The sequence below is a fragment of the Lingula anatina genome, chromosome 1 (assembly GCF_051362555.1).
Source record: "Lingula anatina isolate TDL-2025a chromosome 1, LinAna3.0, whole genome shotgun sequence".
Lineage (NCBI taxonomy): Eukaryota > Metazoa > Brachiopoda > Lingulata > Lingulida > Lingulidae > Lingula > Lingula anatina.
In genome coordinates, this window is record NC_141767.1 from 39685070 (window position 1) to 39712287 (window position 27218).

Sequence of the window (27218 nt, forward strand, 5' to 3'; positions counted from 1 at the left end):
TGCAAGATAATTCGTAAACCCGTGTCGTAACGGCCGTCCATCTTAATTGATCGTTTCCAAAAACTTGTTTGAAAAGTAAAGTTACCAACTAAGAATGGTTTGAAACATATGCGAGATGTCCAACATAGCGAGGGAAGAAACACACTGACAGGAAAATAAGATGCACGACTTGACTGTGGTGGCACTTTGAAAGGCGGTCCAATATCGGTATGTGGTAGTATGCAAACTATGTCAACAACAAATAACTCAGTAATTTAGTAAATATTGTCAGCAACAACAGTGTAAAATGGATTCAGAACGTTGTTCAGTCCATTTGTAGAGTTGCAGTGACTACACAACTTCACCAACAGTAAGCATGTCAGCTTTATGTAAACAGAGCACCCATGATACTGAATTCACCGTTGCAGCTATTATGATAAGTCATAACGAATAATAAAAATTGCAAAATTTGTAACGGGTTTGTTGAAAGTAATGATAAACGTAAATAAACCGTTGGCACTCTCGACTGTGCGGGTTCTTTCAGTAGTTGATCTGACTTCGTGATATGAGCAACTGAAATATAAAAATTACCTGTAAAACATCAGTGATTTTGAATGAACGAGTGGAGCAGTACTGGATATTATTGGACAAGAATCAAAACAGCTATCTAAATCTGTAACATGTAGTGTGTCATGCCTATGATGTACCTTCTAAAATTCACTTTTTTGCTTTGATAATTGGTGAATATTTTAACTAAGGAATAAACTTTAAAGGCATAATAACTCTTTTTATGAGATCTATATTTCACAAAAAAAACCTTGTGAATAACTCATAGAAATAAAATATATTCTGTTTTACCACAAAAACAGCAGTTATAGCTTTTATTCTGATATTTGAACTTGTCTTTAGACCACGTGACCTCCATTGATGTCTATACTCTGTTAAAATCTCTTAAGAGATTTTAACAAAAAACCAAACTTTTTAGAAAAAAACCAGGGACTAACTTTGAATATAAAAATGGATTCATTAACCATTGGTAAGCATGGGAAAATTGTTGTTTACTCCAGGAAAATTCATTTTTTGGCCGAAACGAAGAGTTATTATTGCTTTAAGCTTTGGAATATTGAAACATGTTATTAGCTATTGTTAGTTTGTGTACAATTATATACATGAGTGTTGTTTCTAAATTTGTTATAGTCTGTCCACTGGGTGATAAGAAACTGATATGCTTTTTATTTATAGTTGTAGAGATATTTCTTGCATATAATTATTAAGTAATAGGTATAAGTAATAGAAGGTAGGAGATAACAAAAGATATACCTTATTAATACACTAGTATAATTATGGTATTATTATTTAGCTAGATGTTAAAGCAATAATAACTCTTCGTTTCGGCCAAAAAATGAATTTTCCTGGAGTAAACAACAATTTTCCCATGCATACCAATGGTTAATGAATCCATTTTTACATTCAAAGTTAGTCCCTGGTTTTTTTCTAAAAAGTTTAGTTTTTTGTTAAAATCTCTTAAGAGATTTTAACAGAGTATAGACATCAATGGAGGTCACGTGGTCTAAAGACAAGTTCAAATATCAGAATAAAAGCTATAACTGCTGTTTTTATGGTAAAACAGAATATATTATTTTTCTATGAGTTATTCACAAGGTTTTTATTGTGAAATATAGGTCTCATACAAAGAGTTATTATGCCTTTAACTGATAAAAACATTTCTGTAGTATACCTGTTTCGTCTTTCTGATGAATTGCCCTTTTGGAGTAACTTTTAAAGGTACATACGAACTGAGCATCGGTGGAGCGTGGATTCTCAGTAACACATGTAAACCACTTCTACTAGATTCTTATATGACTCAAATAAATGCAACATGCCAAGGGATAAACTGAATAGATCACTCGATCAGCCATAAAAAACCTTTAGACTGCTCCTTTCTTTAAATTTTTGGTTGTAAATTTAACCTACTTTCGTGACCTACTTTCCTGCCCCATTGACATACAGCTTAGAATGCCAGCAGAAAAATCCGTTCAAACATCATTTTCGGGTAAAATTAAACAATGCCTTTTGGTAATTCTCTTAGTTATACTACTTGAAACTATATGCTGGCATTTTGTTGGTTTTTGTGACAAAAATTGACTTTGTATGCATCTTTAACGACAGCACATAACTTTTGTCCAAAGGTATGATTAAAATAGGCAGACATCAAAAGATGGTTTGCTCATATAATTACAGTTATTTCTAATTCAGATCTCTAGTACTTAGTATTTTGTTTTGGTTATGTGTTATAATGACAGGGTAAGTTGCAGATGTAAGGCACTTGAACATATGAAGTTTTGACAGTTTTAAAATGTTACAACAACAGCAGGTGCCAAGACCTCAGGTGTTAAACCTCTGAGTATATGAGGGAGTGGTCATATTGGTTGAATGAAATAAAAGTAATAAAAAAATTAAAAAGCTAGAGGCTAATAGTGGTATACTGAAAATAATATTAATTGTAAATGATTTCTAGATGAATTTTTCTAGACAAGCAGTTTGGAGATGTGTGATGTTATTTTGTCCCACGCAGAAGAGACCCCAGCACCATTTATTCATTTTAAATTTGAGATAGAGTTAAATGATCTCTTGTATGGCAAATCACTGATGTATAACTAAGGGATGGGTTATCTGCCCTTGTGTTTGATGCTGCAGTAAAACATATTCTAAATAACGGTCACTATTCAAAATAAAGTGATGCTTTTCATACTTTTAAAGTGATAGAACTTTCTTATTAAGAAACAAATGGTTGTTTTTCAAAGGATTTTCAAAAAGTTCAAGTGATTGTAGGTTGTACAAGCTGTGAATAAACGTATTTGCTTCAGATAACAATGATATCAGTTTAAACTTGAGGACATTAAACAGTTTCAAACTGGTCTTTGAATTTAAATGAGCCATTTGACATTAGCATGATAATATGAAGCTATTACACTATCACCATTAATGTCAGTTTAATAATATTTCCTTTGTCATTCAGTACTTCATTCCCTATACTTAAACATTGAAAAAGCATATTGAATTTGTTAAAATGCTTGTGTTTTGAAAAAAAAAAAAATTTTCCTGACAAACAATTATATAAAAGGAACTTACTTTTTGTACTTTAGAGAATGTCTTAAGGTTTAATTCTAATTTCCAGTATTTCAGAAATAGAGCAAAAATGATAGAACAACAAATGAATTTATAAGTAAAAAAATATATTTTCTTCATGTTGATTTATATATTAAATAAAAGTAAGCAGACTTTTTTTGTTTCACAGTCATTCTAACACCTCGTGTCAGCTGGCAATTTATCATGCTGTTTTCTGCACTGAACAGATGACTGGTGTCTGGTCTGATATATGTATATAGCTAACATTGCATGTGGCTTTGGTATTATGGTGTCCCTTACCAGTACATGTCTTTGGGGGATGAGACATGTATTATATGTGTGGAATTTTGAGTTCAGGTGTTACTTTGATCAATGTTAAACGGGGTCTGATACTAAAAGCAATACTGCAAACAATGTTTCTAAAAATTAATTTTAGTTTTTATTTCCTTTTGTGTTATATTATGAATACCAATTTACAAGTACTAGTACTTATGTATGAGAATGATTAGGTATAAACATAAAAAATGCTTCTTTAACCCATTTAGGTTAATTATTACAGTTTACTTTTTTTATCATACAAATAACTTATTATTAGAATAGGTATATAAATAAACAAAAGTAATGCATTCATACACTCTTGCAAATGATCATTGTCGATCAGTTAAACATTATAGAATATCCAAAAGCAGATAAACTTGTTGGTTTGCTTAGTGTAATTTGTATGCAGGACTTCGAATTAGAGGAAGACCTAACCCTACGCATGACCACAATACTTGATGTTATTAGCAATGATGCCATGTAGATCAATAAAACAGGTTGTGCAATGGTTATTTATACTTTTCCTTTCATTTTTGATGTGTATTTTATCATATCACAGTATGATCTGGAAAGTTCTTAACCTGTTGCTCATATCATATCAGTTTGATTCTGAATTGATTTGTGCCAGTGCCTTACAGTGCTTGTTCTAGGTCCTAAGCTTTTTATGTAGGTGTTGGCAGGGATTTGTAGAACATGAAAAATTCCAACTGAGGACAAGAACCATGCTCAATCAATTACAGGAGCATGGCTGGGTTTACAAATTGCACTCTTCCTTGCAAACATGTATGACATGCTTACTGATTTTTAAGAGAGAGAGAGAGAGATACTGAGGAAGGTGACACAGTATAATGTAACAGGCAATAGTTGTGTTATCAGTGTGTGACAAAGACATATTGTAGCCAGTGTACTGAGGTGTGCATGCATTATACCATCCCTCTCAGGGTGGCAGATGGAATAATGGATGCCCACACAAAGAAATTGTTAGGAAATATGATCAATGAAAATTCTTCTCTTTCTTTCCAGCCACCATGCATGCCCCACAACAACAACAACAGAGGCGACGCAAGAAAAGGCCAGTTCCACACGGGCTGAAGACAGTGGAAATTGGGCGTGGGAGAAGTGGCTATGGGTTTACCATATCAGGACAACACCCCTGTATACTGAGCTGTGTGGTTGCAGGCAGTCCGGCAGAAAGGGCAGGGCTCAGGACAGGGGATTTTGTCATGTCTGTTAACAACCAGGATGTCTCCCAGGCCAACCATGATGATGTGGTGCGCCTCATTGGGTCCTCAACAGGTGTCCTTGTAGTACAGATAGTAGAGAACAACTACAGCTCTGCCTCCTCCGATGATGAAAACTACACAAAGAAACAGAAGGCCAAGTATCCCCACAGAAACCGTCCCAGACACAGCAATAATGCAAACAGTGATGGAAACAAAGCAAACCGTGCAGAGAAGGTGCTAGCTGATCTGGAATCTGGAGCTTTATTCACAGAGCCTCTACCTGTCGTTGGAAAGCAGGGACACCAGCACCGCAGAGGGGTCACGCATAATGGACTTCCACAGAAAAACAGATCGCACAGTCCTGATGTGGAGCGAGTCCTCCGAGCCAACCAGCGTGCACGGAGCCCTGAACTGGATCGCTTTGCACGAGCCAATCACCGTTCTCATAGCCCAGACGTTGAAAGGTTTCTACGTGAGCGTTATCGTTCCCACAGTCCAGAAGCTGATAAGTATTTGAAATCTCGCCAGCGCTCTCACAGTCCAGATGTGGAGAGGTATCTCAGGGAACAGCAGAGAAACTATGAACAAAGACAGGGATATCACCACCAGAGATCAAAGACCAATCACTTACCAGTAAGTAACGGTCACTTACAGGACAGACCTTTAAATAACGGACTCCAGCAGGAAAGGAAGTCCAGGAGAGATATTATAGAGCCAGGGCCTTTCTCTGGCAACAGAAATAATGTCCCAGTTCAGGTGCATGCGGCCATGTCTGCCCAGGCAGCAGGCCCCAGTGTGGATCAGAGACCTAAAGTTAGGGGTAACCAGGCAGCAGCTAGTCAAGAACAGAGGCCTAGGGGCAGGGGTAACACAGCAGGTGCTTGTGCCAGTGGGGAGCAGAGACCCAAGGTGAGGACTAACCCTGAAGGGGCCAAGTCTCCAATAAGTCCTGCTGGCTATCAGACTGTGTTCACTCCCCAGGAGCTGTCTAATATACTCTATCCTTCTCTCCAGCCTCATCTGGACCCTCTCAACGGGTTAGATGATAACCTTCCCCAGGCTGCTGAGAATAACAGAGACAATGAGCTGAATCTCAGAGTAGTTGTAGGATATGTGGGCTCCATAGAAATGCCAAGTGACTCAAATATGCCAAACTCCCGTCTGCAGTCGATACGAAGTGCCATCCGCAGATTGCGCGTCGAGCAGAAGATTCACACTCTGGTCCTGATGGAGGTGTTCAGTGATGGTGTGAAGCTGACCAATAGTATGGGAATGACAGTGGCACATTATCCAGCTGACAGGCTTGCCTTCAGTGGGGTCTGCCCAGATGACAAGAGGTTCTTTGGCCTGGTGACCATGCACAGTGCCAGTAGCGATGAAATCAGCAGTGATAATGGCAGCCAGGCGGAGGAAGAACAACACGGCAGCTCGTGCCACGTGTTTATGGTAGACCCAGAGCTGAGGGCACATAATATTCATGCCAAGAAAGCCAAGGCATTTGGATTTCAGTGCACTCATGATCCAGAGACGAACAAGTGTCTTGAATTTCCCCGCTCTGCCACCCCCATATTACGGACTGTTGCTAAGCTTTATAAGGACAGGGTGGGTGGACTGTATGAGGCAGAAATTGCTCGGGCCAACATGTTTGCTGATCCCAACGTTGCTGCCCACAGGAGTAATAGTAACAGCAGTAATAGTGACAGTGGTCTAGGTTTCTGGCGTGAGGATGGCTCTAATGGAGACATGGTCTATGTAGTGGATATGCCACACTATAACCATGAATATGGGCACCACCCCAGGTGGTTCTATGACAGGCAAGCTGCAGGGTCCCCACCTCCTCCAGGGCCTCATGGTCATCGGAGTGGTCAACCTGACCATGGGCGTGCCTTGTCCCCACCCCCTCCACCTCCTCCTCAACATCACCACCACCACCATCGAAGTGGACCCTCTGAGCCTGGTCATGCCTTCAGGAGAGTAGAGCAGAGAAAATCGAGTGATTCCACCTCTCCACAGTCTGCAGGCAGCACCCAAGTATCCCCTTCAGGGGCTAACCCCCCAGTGTTGGACAGGCTGAACCTGAGGGCCATGCCAGACCCTAATGTACACAAACTCTCCCCAAGTAGAGAGTCTTTAGATGCCAGGACGAGTGCAGAGAACCTCAGAAAGAGTATGCACAAATATTTACAAACACGTCAGAAAATTGTTGTAGATACCAACCAACAGACCAGCAGTGATCAGGAATCCCATAAGAGCTCAGTCGATCTGACCAGCAAAGATGGCCATGTCTCTGGGCTACCACAGCAGGATGCCAAGTTCAACCTCAAGCAGCGCCCTCTATCTTGCCCCATAGAAAACACACCACTGATGCCCCATGTCCCCAGAGTCGGGGCATTGAAAGTAGAAACAGTAGATCTCGCTAACAAGCTCAGTCCCAGGGCTTGTATCACTCCTGGACCTGACATGTTCAAGGCAGCCAATTTTCATTCCAATAGCACCAACAGCATCAATGAGATCACCCCAACTAACACAACTGCCTCATCTTCCACTGAGAAACAGAGTGACCTAGATATGCCGGATGCGCTAGATGTGCCAGAGGAGCGCAATGAGAAAAAGCACAAAAAGAAGAAGAACTCGAATGATGGAGAGTTTAAGATACCAAGTCATCCAGTTAAACAGAACAATAATAAAAGTAAACAAAAAGATGAAAACACAAGAGAGAGTCTTCCATCATCATCAAATAATTCAAACCAGGCTGCAGTACAAAAAATGGTAGCTAGGTTTGAAAAAGAAAAACCAATACCTCCCAAAAAGCCAGACTTGACAAAAAGAAATTTACCAGTTTCAGCTAACTCCAAAGCAGATGCTGAGATTTCACAAGATTCTGATAAACTAAAGCAGACACAGGGTGACGGTGATAAATTATCAAGAGGTGACGGCTATTCCCAGAAAAATCCCGATAGAATGTCTCATGATGGAGCATCCCAGAGAGACCCTCAGCCTCCTCCAAATGGGGCTAGCCAAGGGGGTGTCCAGGAGAACCATAAAGACCAATCACAAAAGGCTGCTCATCCACACCTGGAGGTCAGAAGATTCTCAGAAGTGACCATCCCTAATTTTAAACAGGTAAGTCCACCACCAATATCACGTTTTCATGAATAAACTGATTAATAGGGGTAGACACTTTGAAATATGGTCATTGAACTCTTCAATGGACTTCCCCTGATATTTTATCTCTGATGATGGCTCTCGGGGGAATTTGAGCATTTGTCATTACTGGTAATGTTTGTGTTCATTAAATCACCTTCAGATCAGATACCTGTAGAGCTTTTAGGAAGTTTTAAGTCAGTTACTTGGAAATCTGATAAACAGCATGCGTCAGCAGTGCTCTCGGTTTATACAGTTCGTCATTAAGATAATTTGTAGTTCATGTGCTCTGCGGTAAGAGCATCGATTACTACAGAGATGGTGAATGTCAGGTGCCCACCCTTGTAGATCACAATCAGGCTGAATAACCAGAGGTTTGGGTAAACTTCCCTGCAGTTTCTGTATAAACCCTGGGCCTCCTGATGTAAGAGCAAGGTACCTCTGGGCTACCATACCTGGTGGGTGACCTTAACTGGTTATACCCTGGCATTTTAAACTTCCATTTGCATAGGTCTTAGACTTGCCTTTTCATGAAAAGAAATGCAGCGGAGATTAATGAGCATGTTATTCACTTTGGTTTTCAATGTCCTTATTGAGTCTGTCTTGAAGGAGTGTGCTTGGGGAACTGGTTTTTAAACAAAATTTACATGATAGGATTTATCATTTAAGAAGATTCACTGTGAACACATGATTAAGTTGTCTTACAGTAAAATTCTTGTTTTGTCTTTTTTTTTAAAGAAGATATTTTAGCATATTGAAAGATTTCTGAACATTTTTTTATATCATTGATTGGAAATATGAAGACGTTGGTGGTTGCAACTGTCTGCTTTGATCTACTATTTCAAAGAAATGATGCAAAATTGGATAAGATATAATTAAAAGCCCTTTTCTACCTTGCGTTAGACTCTTCTCTTTTTTTCCCTGGAGTGTTTGCAGGAAGCTATTTACAAAGAAGACTGTCAGGTTATTATAGGTGCCACTTCATGCTCTTTAGCAGTACATTAATTATCCACGCTGTAGTCTGCTAACACAGCAGATGCAGAGTTGCTGTGAAGACAGTGCTTTCATAAAACTAATTTAATGGAACTGAAAGGAATAGATCATGGGCCATGTTGCTGGCAATTATTACTTTTTTTCTAGTTCAGAAAGAAAACGATTGGAGAAAAATTCAAAATCCAGCAGCTGCTGCTTATCAAGCAGCTGTTCAGCGGTTTGGTGACAGTTTGCCAATAGATGGCAGTGAGAGCAAATTCGGGTTGGTGCCCTTTCATCAGGCTTGCCTGCTTTCATGCAAAGAAACGGGGCTTTAACATACTACACAGGTAGTTTAAATGTTATGCATAGAAAAGAAACAGTGTGTAAGCTAAGCCAGTTAAGAACACAAATACCAATAACTGAGGAAGCATTAAGAAAGGTTACAAGAATTTTCCATTGTGTGCATCAATTCATAACTGTTATGGCTAGCACGGATGAATGCCTTCAGTCTTTTCAGTGCTGTGTGAAATAAGCCTCATAATTCAATTACCTTGCCGTGCAACTCGGAGACTGGACACAAAGCTTGTCATTTTTGCTTGAGGTGCCTTTGCCATAACTTGGTCCCATATATTTCATTCGCGCGTGTACTAGGAGAGAGAGGAGGAGGATCTTGGTGAGATCGTGGGAAGGTGTGATAATGCAGAGATGACCCTCCACTGTTAGTAGTGCCAGCTGCTGGCAATACAAATCCATTTCAAGGAGAAGAACAACAACAACGCATTATGATGGCAAGTGATTAGGGTCTCTTGAGGAAAGTTAGCTCTCTCTCTCCCAGTCCTAGCCTAGTGGAGGACTTAACTGTTGTATCATTGATAGGGCACTGAGGTAAAATTGCCTCTTAACTTTGCGATAGAGGCCTAGGGACATCAACAACAACAACAACAACTGAGCGTCATCTCAACAACCGCCAAAAGGAAGCCATAAATTTATTGGCCATGTCAAAGTTACTGAAAGCTCTTTTGTCCCCAGTTCAGGTGCTGTCCAATAGGAGCCTCCATGTTTACCACTTCAGGAGTAAAGAGCAGATTGACTATCAGGTAATCTCTGTTGTTTTTTTTGGGAGTCATTATCAGATCTGGAAGGGAAAAAGTCTCAGAGAGAAGGTCACTTTGTGTAAACATTATATACAGAACACCTGACATGGTTTTAACAAGTCGAAGTGAGAGCCTATGTCCAGATCTTCTCCGCTTGAGATCAAACGTTTCCAGGGATATATATTTCATTTGATTATATTTTGAAGTTTATGTGAAATGGCATTTGGGAAAGTGTGAGATACTTCTTAGTTTTAGCTTAAATGTTATCTTTTATGTCATTTTTGATAAAGACTATTGCCGCTTAGTTCCCTGAAGGAAATCATACAATGCTATTGAAATGCATTTATTTTCATTTTTTATGTATGTCATGTTTGCGTGCCTGCTCTGTCATAAATGTGTTAGATATTTATATATTAATTGATTATTGCCTGTGAAACAAGATCAAAAATCTAATTAATTCTCAAATAAGCAGGTTTTCTCGTGTGTTTTAATGCAAGTGGTGCTGGAAGTTTTTTTTTTTCTTTTTTGCAATGTGGCAGAATGTAGGTAACTGAAGACAACGTTTCGACCTGTGATAACTTTTTTATGAATTTAAAGATATAATTATCAGAATTTTATTACGAGCTATAGTGAATATTATCAGATGTCTTATTAGTGTTGTTCTCAGGAAAAATTGAAAAAAAAAATTAATTCTCCACACAAGACATGAATTGCAAATATGAACTTTCATTTTGTTCATATAAAAACAATTACAATTTGGTTCTGTATACCAGCAAGGTCACCAAGAAGATAAATATTTAATTCTTTGGGCTTCATTTATTTATTCTAAATCTTCCCACAGGGATGTGACATTTTTCAACATTTCACTATCTTTGGAATTCACTGCCCACCTGCCTCAGGGCAGGGAGAGTAGAACTGGCTAATGAGTTCACAGATACACAATACAAGGCAAGTTTTAAGAGTTACGCCCACAATATACCACTGGATATTTAGTATGGTTAGATATAAATTATTGTTTATATAATTGAAGTAACACTGATTATTTTATGTGCTGTCTGAATTATTTAATTATGCCATAGTATACTTTTGACTTTGAAATGAGTCACACGGATATCTGACTCTGATTATTATTATTATTATTATTATTAGGTTTTAAAAAACAATATTTATATCCATTTCTGTCTTTTTGATGTCAAAGATCTTGTATTCTTGTGGATGATGAAGTGAATGTTCACAGCACTAGGCAAGAATCGTTAGTTTTACAATTTACTGATTGACCCAGCTGAAAAGTTATCAATATAAAGAGCAAGGAAGGATAATACTGTGGAGATTGTAGGGATTATATTAAGGTCTTGTTGGTTTTAACAGTTGCCAGTCGCTATGTTTTCATCCATGCTGAAGTGCTTGTCAGAAAGTATTGGAATGCATGGTGTTTGAGCAAAAAAGAACCCAAGAACTTAAAATAGGAAGACATTTTGTCTCAGTTAACATTTTCCTTCAATAATAAGCTTGAAGTTCCTTTAAAAATTGATGTCTTAATAGCAGATAGGTACTTTTTGAAATATGAAGGTGGATGAGTTCGAAATGCACAACAAAGATCTACACTCTTGGGGAAAATCTTCACCAAATGTCTTGTACCTAAATGTCAATTTTCTTGGTAATTATGCTTTGAAATACTGCTGAGGTTTATTATTTTTATCAAATTCTGCTGCTCTGATGTATGGTTTTCAGCCTAATCTGTGAAATTCGGAATCAGACAGTTGATATCTCAGAGGATTGCAGGATTGCAGAAGGCTACATAATCAATACCAATAGAATACTTTATTTGGTGTAAGTAGAGACTGGTGTTAAGGGAATGTAGTTTTCCAAAAGTCAAGGCCTGAAAAATCAAATGTCTTTACGATTTTAAAGTCATTGTATCAGTCTTTCTGAAAGAAGGGGAGAAATAAGTTGAAAGGTTTCAGCCATTTTTAGAAATTTGCCCCACTGGGAAACTTGAAAAATAATCACCAAAAGTTTGTTTTTGATTTTACCAGTAGTGAAGGTGATCTTATAATTAAAACAAGATTTAGCTTGGACATTTGCCTTGACCCTCTCTAATATATTTTAGGAATTTTATTATATTAAAAAAAACACAATATGTGTGTGCGTGTGTGTGTACAAAAAGGGGAGACTCGCTTTCAGTTTGCTAGCATGCAGAGAACTGAACTTTTCTAAAAGCAGCAGTTATTCCTTCAAAATTCTTGATATAAGTTAGTGTTTTAAACTGGTGAATGGTTTTGATATAAGGCCTCTGTATTCCTGCCTAATCTGTTTATAATTTTAAAAAAGAGAGAAGGAAATAAAAGGAGTTAAGAAAGAAAAAGGCCAAGGTTTTGTATTGAGTGGGCTTTCAATTGATAAAAATGAATATTTTTAACCACTAGATACAAAAAACTGTATTTGTATACTTTTTACATTCAATCTGATCCCCAGTATGTGGTAAGAATTTCATAAACTAGTGGAAACATTGAAGAATTTTGTATGTATGATAACCTGTCAAATTAAAAAGAGTTACTGGAGTGAAAGGAATTGTGCACAAATTTTGTTGCATGAAGACGTCAAAGTACAAGAGAGAGATGGGAAATTGTATATAGTTTGGCAGATTTAATTTGGATCAGATTTTTCTATTGTAGCTATTTGATCTTTAAAAAAATTAATTCAGCTCTTTTCACAACATCTTACTCTCATTTTGTTGACTTAAATTCAATATCTTTTGCTTGTCTACTTTTAGTGACAGTATTAAATGTAATGCATTTATTTCCATTTGGCAATATTTTGTATGGATTTAGGAGTTCCCGTGGTGTACTTTATGTTAAAAAGGATTAAAAATGTATTGTCATTCTTGAGACAGGGTATCATTTTTTCACTGCTCGAGTAACTCTGAAAACAAGGTGCAAAATAACCTGTCTAGTGTGAAAAATAATCTGTGATCTTGATTGAAACACTGTGATTTTAAAGTTGATAGAAAAGCCTAGGTTTTGGCTTGTTTGGTTTTTGTGATACAGTGTGGATTTTTGTGTTTATTGAAAATTAATTCAGCTGTATAACATTGTTCGAGTTCAAATAAGTATGGAGTCGAGAGTATCTTTATGTGGAATAGTCCCTAATCAGTGGCATGGAGGAGACATCTTTTCCTAACCCCTAGTAGCCCAACCAGCAATACTTGAAATGGCTCTTTTGCTCAAGCCCAAACCGTTAGGGTTTGACTTAAAAGCCAGTGTTCACTTTGTCAATACCTCGAGCATTAAAAGCTATTGGGGTTCAGTTAAAATACAATAATCATTCCACAGCTTTTCTTATTGATTATCATTTCATCCATGCACTGTAGAAAAGTGGTTTGTCAGGTATCAGGAGACTGCCTTGGACAGGACTGACTCGAGGGGAATTAATTAAATTCTGACCTTGAGGGAAAGTGATTAAAAATGACTATAATTTTATCCCCACTATTGCACTGCTTTTGGGGTATCTTGTTTTCCAGAGTTGACTATGACTGTTGTATTTTTTTGAAAAAATCAGCAATATGAATTTTTTTTCTTATTGTGTGACTTTCAAAGGTGGTTAAGTTGAGTTGGTATTAAGCAATGGCTGTGGAAGTTTACTGCTTGCTTCAGAGGTTTTATATCCTTGGGGCAATTACTGCTTTTCAAATGCAGAACATTGTTATCTCATTTTTTTGTTGTATCAATGTGATATTGGTTATTAAAAAAATGGTCCTATGATAACCTTAAAGATTATACAATGTAAAGAAATATGTGTAATTCTCAGGATTAAAGGTAAATGAAACAAGTTTTTGTATCAAAATAAATAAACTTAAAATACCTTCAAAAACTCCATGATAAATACATTAAAACTGCATTAATTATAAAAAGAAACATTGAAGTATGAGATCCTATATAGTATGGAGGGGGGTGTCACACTGCTGGCAATCAATTACGGCACATTCTGGCAGAACGGGATAAGAATAATGATCTAGAAAACACATTTGGATACACTGTAATGAATGAATAAATGATGTGAAGTAGGGCATTAAGGGAACATTATTAAAAAATGGTATGAAAAGTCATGTTGCACTTCCTTCATTACAAGATGAGACTCCTTTGGATACTAGAACTGCTACGAATACACATTTGTTGCATCATACAGGATGTATGGTCTGTCAAAGATCATGTGGTGTAATACTACTCTTAATGAATAAATAGATTGTTCATGTATGTTTTCATATGTGTGTTTGTGCATGGAAATGTAATGATGACTACAACTGAAAGAAACAAAACTAGTATTCTCTCTCCTCTGTGCACGTATATTTTAATAGACCAAGCAATGGATTATCCGATATCTTAGCACCTGCATCATCAGTCCAAATAGGAATGATTATGCAATGTTTTAAGTATTTTCTGTGTATTTATTACAATATCTTAAACCAATAGGTCTAGTTATCTGCTCTTAGCAGGTGAATGTTCCTGAATTATGGAACCTTCAGAGACAAGAAACGGATTTAGTGAAAGGGAGGAGGGACCTTTTTCATGTCCCACTGACAATGTGGCTGAAGAACAATGATGATAGATAAGTGATTTTTGTGCCGCAGAGAGTTATTAACTGACTATTGCTGAATTATTTGATTAGTTGAAGGTTGGGATGATTAATGTGCCTTATTTGCTTAATGGTCCCTTAATATTTGTGCTCAAACAGTAACATTGCTTGTTGATGGTGCTGTATCGCAAAATGTATGAGTTGTTTGAAGATGATGGAAGTATTACTGCTGTCAAAAGTGGTTTGAGAGAAGGAGGGAGAGCAAGAGTAAAAATGACACTGGATCGATTACTGGCCAGGCTTGCTTCATTGATTGCTTTCTTTCACAATTAGGCACACAAGTCAGTTTTGCCTCAGTGGACCGAATTAAACATTTGCCTCAAAGAAAGTATGAGATTTAAGTAAAAAATGTCTAGAATATATCAACATGTATCACAAGCATTTAGTTTATATTCTTAAACCTGATTACTATAGACAGTGTTGTATATACATGAGCAAATGTTTGTAAATACACTTATCCTTATGTTACATCTTCTGTCACAACATTCAAACATGATGTTATGACATAGTTGTATTGGCAAATATAAGTCTTTGATCTTATTCTGCGTGAGTGAAATTAGCAATGATAATATTATGGTGTTTTGACATTTGAGTAAAGTGATTATGGCTGACTGCCTACACTGCACTCTTACTTGAGAAAAAACACATTTTTCTGTGTGTAAGGCAGAAGTCTGGCATGATCCTGTATACTAGGTGAAAACCAAGATTCCACCAAATTAGCATGTAAGTAAAACCTGGAATGATTCTATAGATCTATATATTCTGTTGAAGTACCACTTCATGCTTTGTCTGCCCTGTAAATGAAAAGATCAACATCTTGTTTTCCAGTGCATATATATATATATATATATATATATATATATATATATATATATATATATATATATATATATATATATATATATATATAAAGGTCAGTGTCCTCTCCAGTGCTATATTCCAGGAACTATGATGTTGTCAGGCCTGATTGCTAAATCTTGGTTCCAAGTTATGTTTTTCCAGTAATTCTCCTATCATCAGGCACTATTATTCAAAGGGATTACTTCCCCACGCAGGTTAATTAAAGCAGGTTGTGAATGGATCTTAATGATGTTATAGTAATTAGAGGGTCTCCATATCAACAGTTGTCCTGTTGCAAACAACTACGTTCCTTTGCATTTTCAAATTGGAAAATACATTTGTTAAGTAAAATTCAGGTATCCTGTGCCTGCTTGAAAATGTCTTATAGTCATACTTTTATCTTACATTTTTTGCCTTATATTTTTCTCAATTCAGATTAGTATAATGATAAAACCTCTTTAATAAAAGTTTATCTGAGGCATACCTGATGTCGATAATTTTTTCTGAGCCTAAGAACCTCACAAGATATATGCCTAGGCATCTAGCAATTTTATGGGAGAGATGAAATCTACATGATACGAGACTAGGAAACATAACTTCGACCATTTTCTTGTTACGTCGTGAAATAAAGGTCATTTTTAATAATGTATATTATTTGTCTTGAAAAAATGATGGCCAGATGGGAAGGCGGTTGTGTTCTAAGTGTGTCATGAAATATTTGGAACTAATTTTTTTGATTAAGAATAGTGAAAATTTAAAATCCAAGTGCTGGCAGGGGTCTAGCAATGATTCACGAGAAGGAAAAAAATGCTCTTTTTGTAAGGAAATTTCGATTTTGCATGAAAATTCTGCATGTGATACCTTTAATAACTGCTGAAAGATAGAACATTGAAATATTAATCCATTTATTATTAAATCCATTGCACATTTCTCAGAAGAGCAAAAGATGACAGTAATAACCAGGATCAAGGTAGCTGGAAGTTAGCTTAATTTTATAGGCCATGATGACGCGTTAAGCCATTGTAATTTTTGTACTGACGTCATGTGTAGCTCTGTTTACAAAAAGATGTTACATAAAAGCTTGTGCCTGATTCAGCAAAGAACAAGGACTGTTCTGTTTTCTCAGCTAAAATGGTTAGTATGTTATAGTTTTTAAAATTATATTTGCTAGATATTTCTTTTAAAAAAATTACTATGTGGCTGATAGTATTAAAAAAAAAAGGTTGTATAGAGAAAATAAGTACATGGTAAAGATAAAACAGTGTTATGGCAAGGTTCTAACTGCTCACTATCAGAGAAACATGTTAAACACAAGGATGCATTGGTTAGTGCATTTTCCTGTCGGGTTTTATACAAGATGTAATTTGATTACCAATCAAACAATGTTGCTTTAAAGAGTTCATGAGTAACTCAACTGATATAGAATTGACCCAAAATAATCACACAACTACGAGCGGAACATATTGAATCTTTGGTTGATTACCTTTGAAGCGATGGCCTGATGAACAGTAACGGTAAAGTTGAACCAGCGTAGATCATGTTGTCACTTTTTTGTTTGGCATGTTACTGATTTACATTGGTTTGTCATAACATTCAAGCAGCTCTTGATGTCAGATTTGCCTATCAGGAGATATGGACAGATAAAATGGAAAGGTAAATTCTTTCAAAGACAGGAGCTTTTAAGAGAGCCTGGGTTTGTACTAAGCTAACACCCTCAAGGAAAAGTGCACTTTTGCCAATATGGGGTTTTCTCTAAAACTCTGGTAAAGGGCAGTGATTTTTTTCCTGCTTTGATTTTTTTTCGTAGTCACTCTCGAGCATAGTGAGGGATTTTTTTTTTATCTGTGTGGTGTGTTTTTGTTGATGTTGCTGGAAATTTCAAAGTATACATATATCTCATTTTGTCTTTCATAAATTGAGATTTGATTTTGTTAGAGTCTTTGCCAAGTACTGACGTAAATTCTGAAGGTTTTATATCATTATTACTATTATTATTACATTCTATGTATAAGATGCCAAGACTGACGTTTAACACATGCAATAGAGTGACTGTAAGTGATCCAGAAATCATTGGTGAAATTCTCTTATTGCACTGTAAGACTAAGAAAAAAGGGAAAAATGAGCAAGCATATCTAGATATATGCACATTAATGATCAGCTGTAGTGTGTGTTATGATTGTGACAGGTTTTTAAATTTAAAATTCTAGTTTTGTTTTGGTAGCTATTCTCTAGCTGCCTCTTGTCAATATCTTTCTTGTGTGTTCATGGTTTAGGCAGTTTGGGTTACACAGCTTTACTTTTGCAGCATTATGTATCAAGATGTATATTGATTTACCTGCATTAGGATAATTTCTTATTGCAAACCAGCATTGTGCTGAGATGGTGTAGGAATATAAGAAGTTGGCTGGTCACTTGTTGCTTAATGAGCTTGTTTCAGGAAATGGAAATGGGTTAGAATTTTGAGAAAGACAAATGTATGACTTTATATTCAAGGGAAAAGTAAGAGAGCATTAATTGTTTAACAGGAAATACAATAGAAGTATTGTTTACTAGTGCAGAGAGTTGTCTTAATAAAAGAAAAGATTATTAAGATAATTTGATGACGCAGATTGAAAACTGTAAGCAACAAATATTATAGTCCATACATAGAGCAGAATGGTTTGTTAAAGATCATCATAATCCTCTTGGAAATAGAGGGTAAAATATGATTTAAGGTTAATGTGAGTGCAGCTGAACATGGTATTGAAAGTGTTTACAGTGCAGATCCATTCTTGCTTTATTTTATCTATCAAAGCAGACTAGACAGTCGGGAGTTCTCAGTCCATGTCAATTCCCTCGGCACATAGAGAAGGATTTAAAAAAATGCTCTGTGCTTGTGTGTTTAAAGGTGCATGTATTTTCCATGTTTATGTTGCAGCCAGAAGATGATCCTCATTGGAGGAGAAGCAGCCAGGGAGCATTTAAGAAGCAGTCGTCTGCACCAAAGATGCCACATAGCCAGTCACATGAGGTAAGGGAAGTAAAATTGGAAGTGATCGGGTGTAAAGGGGAGGAGGGGGCAGCCTGTTACTGGGTGGGTTTAATGGGAAGAGATTGGGTGGAAAGGAGAGGTGGAGAAGCCAGCCATGAGATAAATAGAATTGGAAGAGCCCATTCAGAACAAGTTGATTCGCGGACAAACAGAACCATGGACTAAATATGGCCGATCCACTTAAAAGCGATGCTGCTAATTCCCTGTTGGTCTCCCTGCCTTAACACATGCCTTCTCTGCAGGGATCTAACAATCAAAACTCGAAGTTGAGATTTAATCCGTTTAATGGCGCATGTGAAGGCAGGGAGACCATCAGGGGGTTAGGGCAGCTTGCTTTTTAGTGGGGTCTGTCACATTTATTCGGCAGATTAGTTAGTTCATGGATCAGCTGTTCTGATTGCATTCAAAGATTGGGGGAGGGGGTTCCGGGGAAATTGGGGGGGGGGGGGGGGGGAGAATCAGTCCTAGGTCACGGGTATTGACCTGTCAGTGAGACACAGGCCAGTACAGGTTGATTACTGCCCAAGTATAGACAAGGCCTAAAGACCACGGTCCAGCTAAAAGTGGTCAATGTCCTGACGTATGGTATTGGGATAAGATCACATTTCAGTTGAAAGCACCCTGAGCTTCAGAGCTAACTTGACACTAACCTTTTCACTGTAGCCTATCTCCATCGTGTCAAGTAACCTCTGACCAATCAGCGTTTTCACCAAACTTTGGTGAAAAATTTTGAAACATGGATTCGATTGGCTTATATAAAATAGGTCAAACTATTTTCGTCAGAGGTTACTTGACACGATGGAGATAGGCTACAGTGAAAAGGTTAGTGTCAAGTTAGCTCTGAAGCTCAGGGTGGTTGAAAGTGACCTCTGACCTGAAATATTATCCTGGATACAGGTCATGGTGTTGGATAAAGTCGCACTTCATCTCATATTGACATCTGTCCTGAAAAAAAAATCCTTGGGTATGATGGCAGGTGCAGGTCACATTTCATCTGAGACTGAAGGACACATGCCAGCCCAGATATATGATCTTGGATATGGTTGGACTGACCATTGTCCTGAGATAAGATACTGGATATTGCCGAGTCTGACCACTGTCCTCAGATAGGATACTGGATGTTGATGAGGTGAACCATTGTCCTGAGGTAGGATACTGGATATTGCTCAGTCCGACCACTGTCCTCAGATAGGATGCTGGATATTGCTGAGGCTGACCATTGTCCTGGGAAATAATACTTTAAGACTTTTGTCATGAGATAGGATATTGGATAGTGCTGGACTGATTACTGTTCTGAGATAGGATACTGGATATCGCTGGACTGGCCACTGTCCTGAGAGAGGATATTAGATATCGCTGGAATGACTATTATCCTGAGATAGGATATAGGTCTATTTGATATTTCTGAGGCTTACCATTGTCTTGAGATAGGATACTGGATATTGCTGGACTGACTATTATCCTTAGATAGGATTATGGATATTGCTCAACTGATCATTGCCCTGAGATAGGAAACAGGGTAATGCTGGACTGACCACTGCCCTGAGATAGGATTCAGGTCTACAGGATATTGCTGGAAGTCCTGACCATTATCCTGAGATAGGATACTGGATACTAGGCTTGGCTCAGCTTAAACTTAAATTAGATGAAGGTCTGTATAAAGACAACTTTGCAGAACTGGTCTGAAAGCATCTTGCAAGCTGTAGACTGATAATACCTTACTGGGCTTAGTATGGAAGGAACATTGCCAAGACAGCCACAGTTTTATTTTAAGGGAGTAGTTGGGAAAAATGAGACAAACTATCTTTAAGATTCTCTATGAAACACAATTTAGTTGGTTAAAATTCTGATTTTAGATGCAAGATACTTTTGTGAAATAGGTCCCAAGACACAGCCTACCACAGTTTGACCAGTGTCCAGAGATTAAGTCAGAAGGGCTATTGCAGCACAGTGCCCAATGGTCAGTGCCCAGTGGTCAGCCAAGTAATGGTATTTAGATCATTAATTTGATTGTCTGTCTAATGGGCTATTCATCCTCTCAATGCTCTACCACCAAGCCCCAAAGACTGGAGAGGCCCTTCTTTTCAAGAGTGATTACTTTGAACTGAATTGATTGACTTCTAATGTGAAACTCTGTAATGCAGGCTGAATCTCAATAGATCTGAAAACTATCTCATCGATTTCTCTCTCCAAGACATAATGATACTTTAAGTCCCGGATATCATTGAAAGTAGTCTAGAATCAGCAGAACTCAGACAGTAGGAGAAGGTAAGGCTGGTTTATACTCTGTACAGTTATTTACTCCAATTAAAAAGGTATTCTTTTAACTGCTGCAGGTGTAGGACAAACATTTTTTACTTGTAGGGTAAGAGCTTGATGTGGCCTGTTTGTCCAAAGCCTAGATCATGGATGTCACATTGAAATGTTGCAATGTTTGATATTGCAATAAAGGTCATTAATGTTGTTGTTATTAGAGGAAATAGCTGAATATAATTGCCTGCATGTTTTATGGCTGGCTCCTTTTTCCTTTTTTGATTAGGGACAAATCACTTGTTTGTGTATCCAATCATGTTTGTTTCAATCAGAAGTATATTCAGGGATGAGATTTTTCCGAATATCGATGGAATTCCGACTTTTTGGAAGCCAAAAGTGTCATTGGCCTGAACGGCCCCCTTTACCCCACACAATATTTTCTGACTTTTGCTCTAAATGGCACCCTGAGCTTCAGAGATAACTTGACACTAACCTCTTCACTATAGCCTATCTTCATCGTGTCAATTTACCTCTGACCACATTCGATTGCCCCCGCCGCCCGCAAATCAAATTTAAAGCCCGCACTCAATGACTCATTGAACGATCTAGCCAATGAACGCGAACGAGTCAAAGCGCGCTTTGTTCAAATCCGGACCAATCAAAGATAAGGCTGAATATCAGGGACTTGCCGTAACCTGTGGGCAGCACGCAAAATACATCATCCCTCAGTAGATAATGATGCAGGGCATCAAACTGCTCTGGTTTCAATTCCGATATACTCCATGCTTTCTTTGTGTACGGTTATGCACTCGGAACTCCTCGGATGTCTCCGCACACGACAATAACTATGTTGTTAGTATGGAGCTTGCGGAATCAGCAGAGGATTGCCGATTGATGGTCAACCAATCAGCGTTTTCACCAAACTTTGGTGAAAAATTTTGAAACATGGATTCGATTGGCTTATATAAACTAGGTCAAACTATTTTCGTCAGAGGTAACTTGACACGATGAAGATAGGCTATTGTGAAGAGGTTAGTGTCAAGTTATCTCTGAAGCTCAGGGTGCTAAATGGTAGCCTCATCCCTGATATTGAAGTCCTGTTTTGATTAAACTAGATTTGGAGGGTTTGGTATATCTCATTTTGAATTGAATAGTGATATAAAATGATATTTTGGCTGGGTTCACATACATGAACAGTAATGCCAAGATTTTCTTTACCACAGCTTTGAATTTTCAAAATTCCAATTACCAAATGCTATGCTTTATCTTCTAAAATTAGTCTTAAAGCTGGTTAACCATCCATCTGATCATCACACCTTTACCGAGCTGTAATTGCCCAATACAAATGTTGGTACTGTAGCAGTAGAGTACTGCTATTGTATAAAAATGACAGTAGCTGACCGCTACCCCCCCCTTTCCTCAAACCGCCCCTGGCATGGCCCAGTGTGTACAGTTACAGTACACAGGTACTTGCCAAATGATGCACTATTTTTCCCATCATAGGGACATAACAGCTCTCTCGCGCTGCATCTGGAACTCTCCACCCTACGTGGATTCCCCATCTTGCACCATTAGATTCTCCTCAGTCTGCATTGCTCAGGGCCTGCTCATTTATTTTCAGTTGTTCATGGCTTTAACACTCTTGATTTATTTGACTGAAGTGTTGTATGTTCTTGCACATCATTATAAGTGCCAATTTGTGGGCGCAATTTTTTTTTTTTTTTTTTTGATGATTCTAACTCGATGTCTGTTAGCAGTGTTGAATTAGAATGATCTATAGCAGGCAGTCACCCCCTCCCTTTTCCTTTTCCTAAGGTTGTCTAAAACTACCTGTGCTTGCTTGAATCTGATATTATCTATAACACTGAACATAAAAAAGTTCTCTGTGGGCTATAATTTAAGGTTTCAAACAGTGGTTTTGATTTTCATTATGAAGACACCAAGTCCAGCACCATCTATTTTAAGAGAGAAATTCTTATCAACCTTGTATGATAAAAGAAGCAATTTTTAAAAATCTATACAGATATGGAAATCCTATTCTTTGTGTTCTCTGTGGAATTTGAAATGCAGCTTGAAGTTGCATTTGCAATTCTGGCCTTTGCTAAGATGCTAATAGTGTTCATATCGATCAAGAAAATTGACAAAAAATTGACTGTTGAGTTTATTTTACAAATGGCTTCCTGCTCATTAAATTATTTCATGTTATTAATGTTTATCGATAACATGAAATAATTTAATTAGCAGGAAACCATTTATGAACTCGATTTTAATTAAAACAGTATCTTTTATACATCTTCATTGACTCAGAGATGGTGTCAATAAGCAGAGGCTTATATACTGAGTGGAGTTTGCATCATGCTTTACATTCCAGAAGGGATATAAAGCAGAAGAGTGATAGTAAGAGGAACACCTTTCAGAGCTTTATTTTCTTAAAATCTAAAAGTAATGCAATTTTCTTGCAAATTTCTCAGTATTGCTGTATTATTAAGATGGTATGCTGTAGTGAGGAAATAAACTTTTTCTCAGTCATGGAGATATGTATTAGCAATGTGTGTGCTTGTACGTGCTGTGCGTGCCTTCATGAGAAAGACAGAGAGGGAATTTGGTTCAGATACTAATACCAAATATATTAGGTATAGTGTATGAGTCACAAATCTTGATGCCAAAGATTCTTTTCCAGATACTTTGTCTTGTGGTGATATTTGTATATAATTTTTTTTCTCTTCATTAAATATCTTGGTTCCTAATAAAAAAATGATTTTGGTTGAAAGATTTTTTCTGTATATTTCCCACTCATTTATGTAGGTTGTTCTGATATCATGCTGGCTATAAATTATATAACAATTGTGTTATGAATTGAGTATTAAGATTGGATGCACACAGATTTCCTGTCAGCTTAGAGCTAGGACAGCAAAATGATGACTGAAAGTGACCACCTAGACCGAACTTTTCCATGGTTCTATTAATTATATAGATTATTATCTGCTGTTTGAGTCCATCTCTTTGTCTAGAAAGCAGCCTGCCATTGTCTACATGTTTAACATCAATACCATGTTATATATGTCAATGTGTCTTTCTAAATGCCAACTGGGAGTATAGTTGGTTTCATAACTTTCACCTGGTAAATAGAAATGCGTAGTACACTATTTTGTCATCCATTTGCAAGATCACATTTAAAGCCTGCCATGTTGACAAGCTCACCATTGTCTTGTACACTAACAGAGATTATTGTTTTTCTTTCAGTCTCTGGCTATATCAGACGCTGAGTTTCCTCTGTCAGGCAAGATGGCGTCTGCCAGCAGTGTGACCAGTGTTGCAAGCGATGCCAGTATCCATGTTGACGTGTGCCAGAGTGACCTGGGACGTGTGGCAGGGTGGGCAGTCAGCTTTGAGAAATTACTGGCTGATCCAGCTGGACAGGCTACTTTTACAGTAAGCACTGTTGGTCTGCATACGAATGTTCTTGTTCAACTCATTTTTGTGTGAATTGCTTCTTTTTTTTTTCATTCCAGATATTTTTTTGTCTTTGCTATAGCAACATTCAGTTGAATAAATCTTCTCAAATAGAAATTCAGTAAGAAATGATATTAAAAATAAGAAAGAACAGAAAGGTAGTCACTGTGTTTTTGTCAGGTTTCTGGATATGTCATCTTGCATGATTACATTAATGTTGTGCTTTTCATTTATTTAAAAAAACAGTGCTATATAAAAGATAAAGTCAACAGCCATATCTACAGCATTATTTTCTCATTGACAGGAATTTTTGAAGAAAGAATTTAGTGAAGAAAACATGCTGTTTTGGATCACCTGTGAGAAGTTTAAGAAAATTTCCTCCCCTGCACAGGTAAGAAAACCTTTCGCTGTACATATACAGATAAAACATATCACACACCATATCTCCCCCTTCTGTATGTTGTATGAGTATATTTCTCCTCCTCCTGGGTATGAACATATATCTTTTTAACCAGGTAGGGCTTGGGCGACCTCACTGATGGTGGGAATTCAGAGTCTGTGTCTACAAAAATAATGTTCATCATTGTGTCTGTCAGTTATACATATTGTCAGTCATGAACCCCAACTCAATAGATTGTGTGGAGGGGGGGGGGGGGGGGGGGGGGGAGGCTGGGGTGAATGATTTTTAATGACCTAGTAAGAGTACAATAACATTACACAGGGAATTGGCACACTGCTGTGGGCAACAGAAAAGAGGTCTAAGGCATTTAAAATTGAGGTTGATAGCATTAAGACAGTGATTGATTTTTGCCTTGAAAATAGGGTTGCGTCTTGGGTTACAATTGACGTAAAAAGTATAAAACTGAACAAGATAGGGGAGTTGACTGTTTTCATGCGAGCTGAATAATGAGCCCTCAAACATATATCTGAAACTAGTTTAGCTCATTGTCTGGAATTACTCTTTTTAGATCTATCATGGAGACATGAAAACAAAGAAATAAAAATACCACATGGATACAATTTGTTGAATTGATGCAAAATAAGGCTTGTAACTTTGTATTTATTTGTTATCTCTAGGTGGATATGTTATGGATACACCACAAGCTGACAAGGTGTATGTGACATATGCAAGTGCATAGCACTGACACATAAGGATATCACATACATCCTGATGATGAGTGGTGTATCTGATTTATAATATGGAGGTTGTCGAAAATAAAGTAAAGAATAAAAAAATCTTGGTGAAACTTGGTTCATGCATAATGTGTGTGTATACATGATGGGCAATGCTTGGATCATTTCTACGATATGAACAGAACCATAATGAATGAAAAAGGGATCTTACCAGACAAATAATTCTTACTGAATGTATGCTTTGTAAAGAAACTTGGTCTAGCTTCCAAATGTCAGTATCTCAAAAATGGGGTGATAAGATCTTAAGGGCTAGTTCAATTTTCCCTTTTTGGAACCTGTCTGTATTTGGCAATTGTTTTAAAACCGCTGATGTGCATAATTTAATTTTATCACTTTTCACCAGTATTGATTTCATAATGGGGAAAACACTTGATTAACATAATTACATTGTAGTGCCATTATTGAGGATTGCACTTCAGTGTTTAATACATGGCTTTGGAGATCACTTTGCCTTCCTGTGCATAATGAATACGTAAGCACAATGAGAATTAATGTTTTTGGATCACTAGTGGACGGAAACAGAACAATTTAAATAAGATAAACACAGCCTGAGTTAAGTGTTGTGAGTTATGGTTATTTTACTTATCATAATACATCCCTGTTGTTGTCCAAGGGTGAAATGAATATAGGTGTGCAAAGCTTCTTTACAGTTAAATTTTGAATACTTTGTTAAATTGGAGAGAAGTGGATTGAAGGAGTCTAACAAGGATTCCAGATACATCACATACCAATCAATCATGATTATCTTAAAGCAGCTGATATTTTTTGCACTTTTTATGAAATCTAATCCTATCGAACAATGAGTTTGGCAATTTGTGTTCCACTTTGTACCCACTTCTTTTCATAGCGGCTTAGGGTTAGATTACTGATCATTTTAATGTTGTACACCATGTATCATGTGGTTTAATGAGAAATTTCATCCTTGATTTCACAGGGTGGCTTTAAAAACTATAATGATTGGCGGTGCTGCATTTGAAAAATAAATGGAAATATTTGTGGTAAAAGACATCATATCAGTATAACTGGTGTTGTGGTACAAATGTTCATGTTTTTTTTAATGCTCATTGAATTTAACTATGTTGACTATAATGATGATTTTTACCTCGATGCTTGCTGCTTAACCAGAAACCAAATCTCAAAATGAGAATTTTTCTCTGTGAGGGTAGCTCATTTGCTTTTCAGGATATCTTTGAGCCGGGTCATGGTTTTGACATTCAGCAGCATAAAAAAAGGCCTCCATTCCTATGTAATTCAATCTATTGATTACAATGCAGCATCCGTAATGGACATTTGCTTGTATTTTCTAAAAGTTCATGATATTTATGGTTTCACCATAGAAGTGTTCCCAGTCTGCACTGTGTGTATTTATTTGGTTGCCAGCCAGAAAAATTGGATGAATATTTATTGACTTACAGTGTATTGGAAAGGCTGGAGAGAAAAATAAAATGATTCCTCCTTCAATTAACTGATAGGGGTGTATAAGGTGATGTGGAGTTTAGGATCGGCAGGAATAACCATAATGATTGTGTTATGATTAGATGATGTGTTGAGTCAATACATGGGTGATAGAAACCTAGATATTATAAAGTATAAGAGATTCTCGAATTGAATTATAACTAATTTTTTTAAAACAATTTTAAAGTATTTTGATTATTTTAAACCCCATGCTTGAAGATTTCTTTTACATTCAATCTACTTGGTTAGATGTACTAGTACTTTAAAGATCTGGGTGGCCTTCAGATTGATAGATTAATTCAGGAGATGTATCATGGATTTCTGAGAATTTATTGCAAGGCAACCACGGACTGACAGGTAATGCCATTAGCAAAACTGGAAGCGAGTTAAACCGTGTGATATGTAAAACGCTCATTGCTCTACAATGTTACTCGAACAATTATTTCACTTCACAAGACCAACTGTTCTGAATAAATGTGTTTTGCTGATTTAGATGAA

At 37.1% G+C, this 27218-nt stretch overlaps 1 protein-coding gene across 4 annotated transcripts in view; it reads left to right on the forward strand.

The window, feature by feature from the left end:
- Window positions 1-27218, forward strand: part of LOC106173091 (regulator of G protein signaling 12) — a 40835-nt gene continuing 13617 nt past the window's right edge. For 2 of the 4 annotated variants that reach the window (XM_013554079.2, XM_013554080.2), the window contains exons 1-6: window positions 2-207; window positions 4450-7772; window positions 18252-18344; window positions 23862-24050; window positions 24376-24462; window positions 27214-27218. The exon at window positions 27214-27218 is cut by the window's right edge and continues 142 nt beyond it. In XM_013554079.2, coding sequence (XP_013409533.2) covers window positions 4455-7772; window positions 18252-18344; window positions 23862-24050; window positions 24376-24462; window positions 27214-27218 — 3692 coding nt within the window. In that variant the 5' untranslated portion in view covers window positions 2-207; window positions 4450-4454. Of the gene's footprint in view, window positions 208-4449; window positions 7773-18251; window positions 18345-23861; window positions 24051-24375; window positions 24463-27213 lie in introns of all 4 variants that reach the window. The other 2 variants (XM_086999999.1, XM_086999995.1) reach the window with 2 other exon arrangements.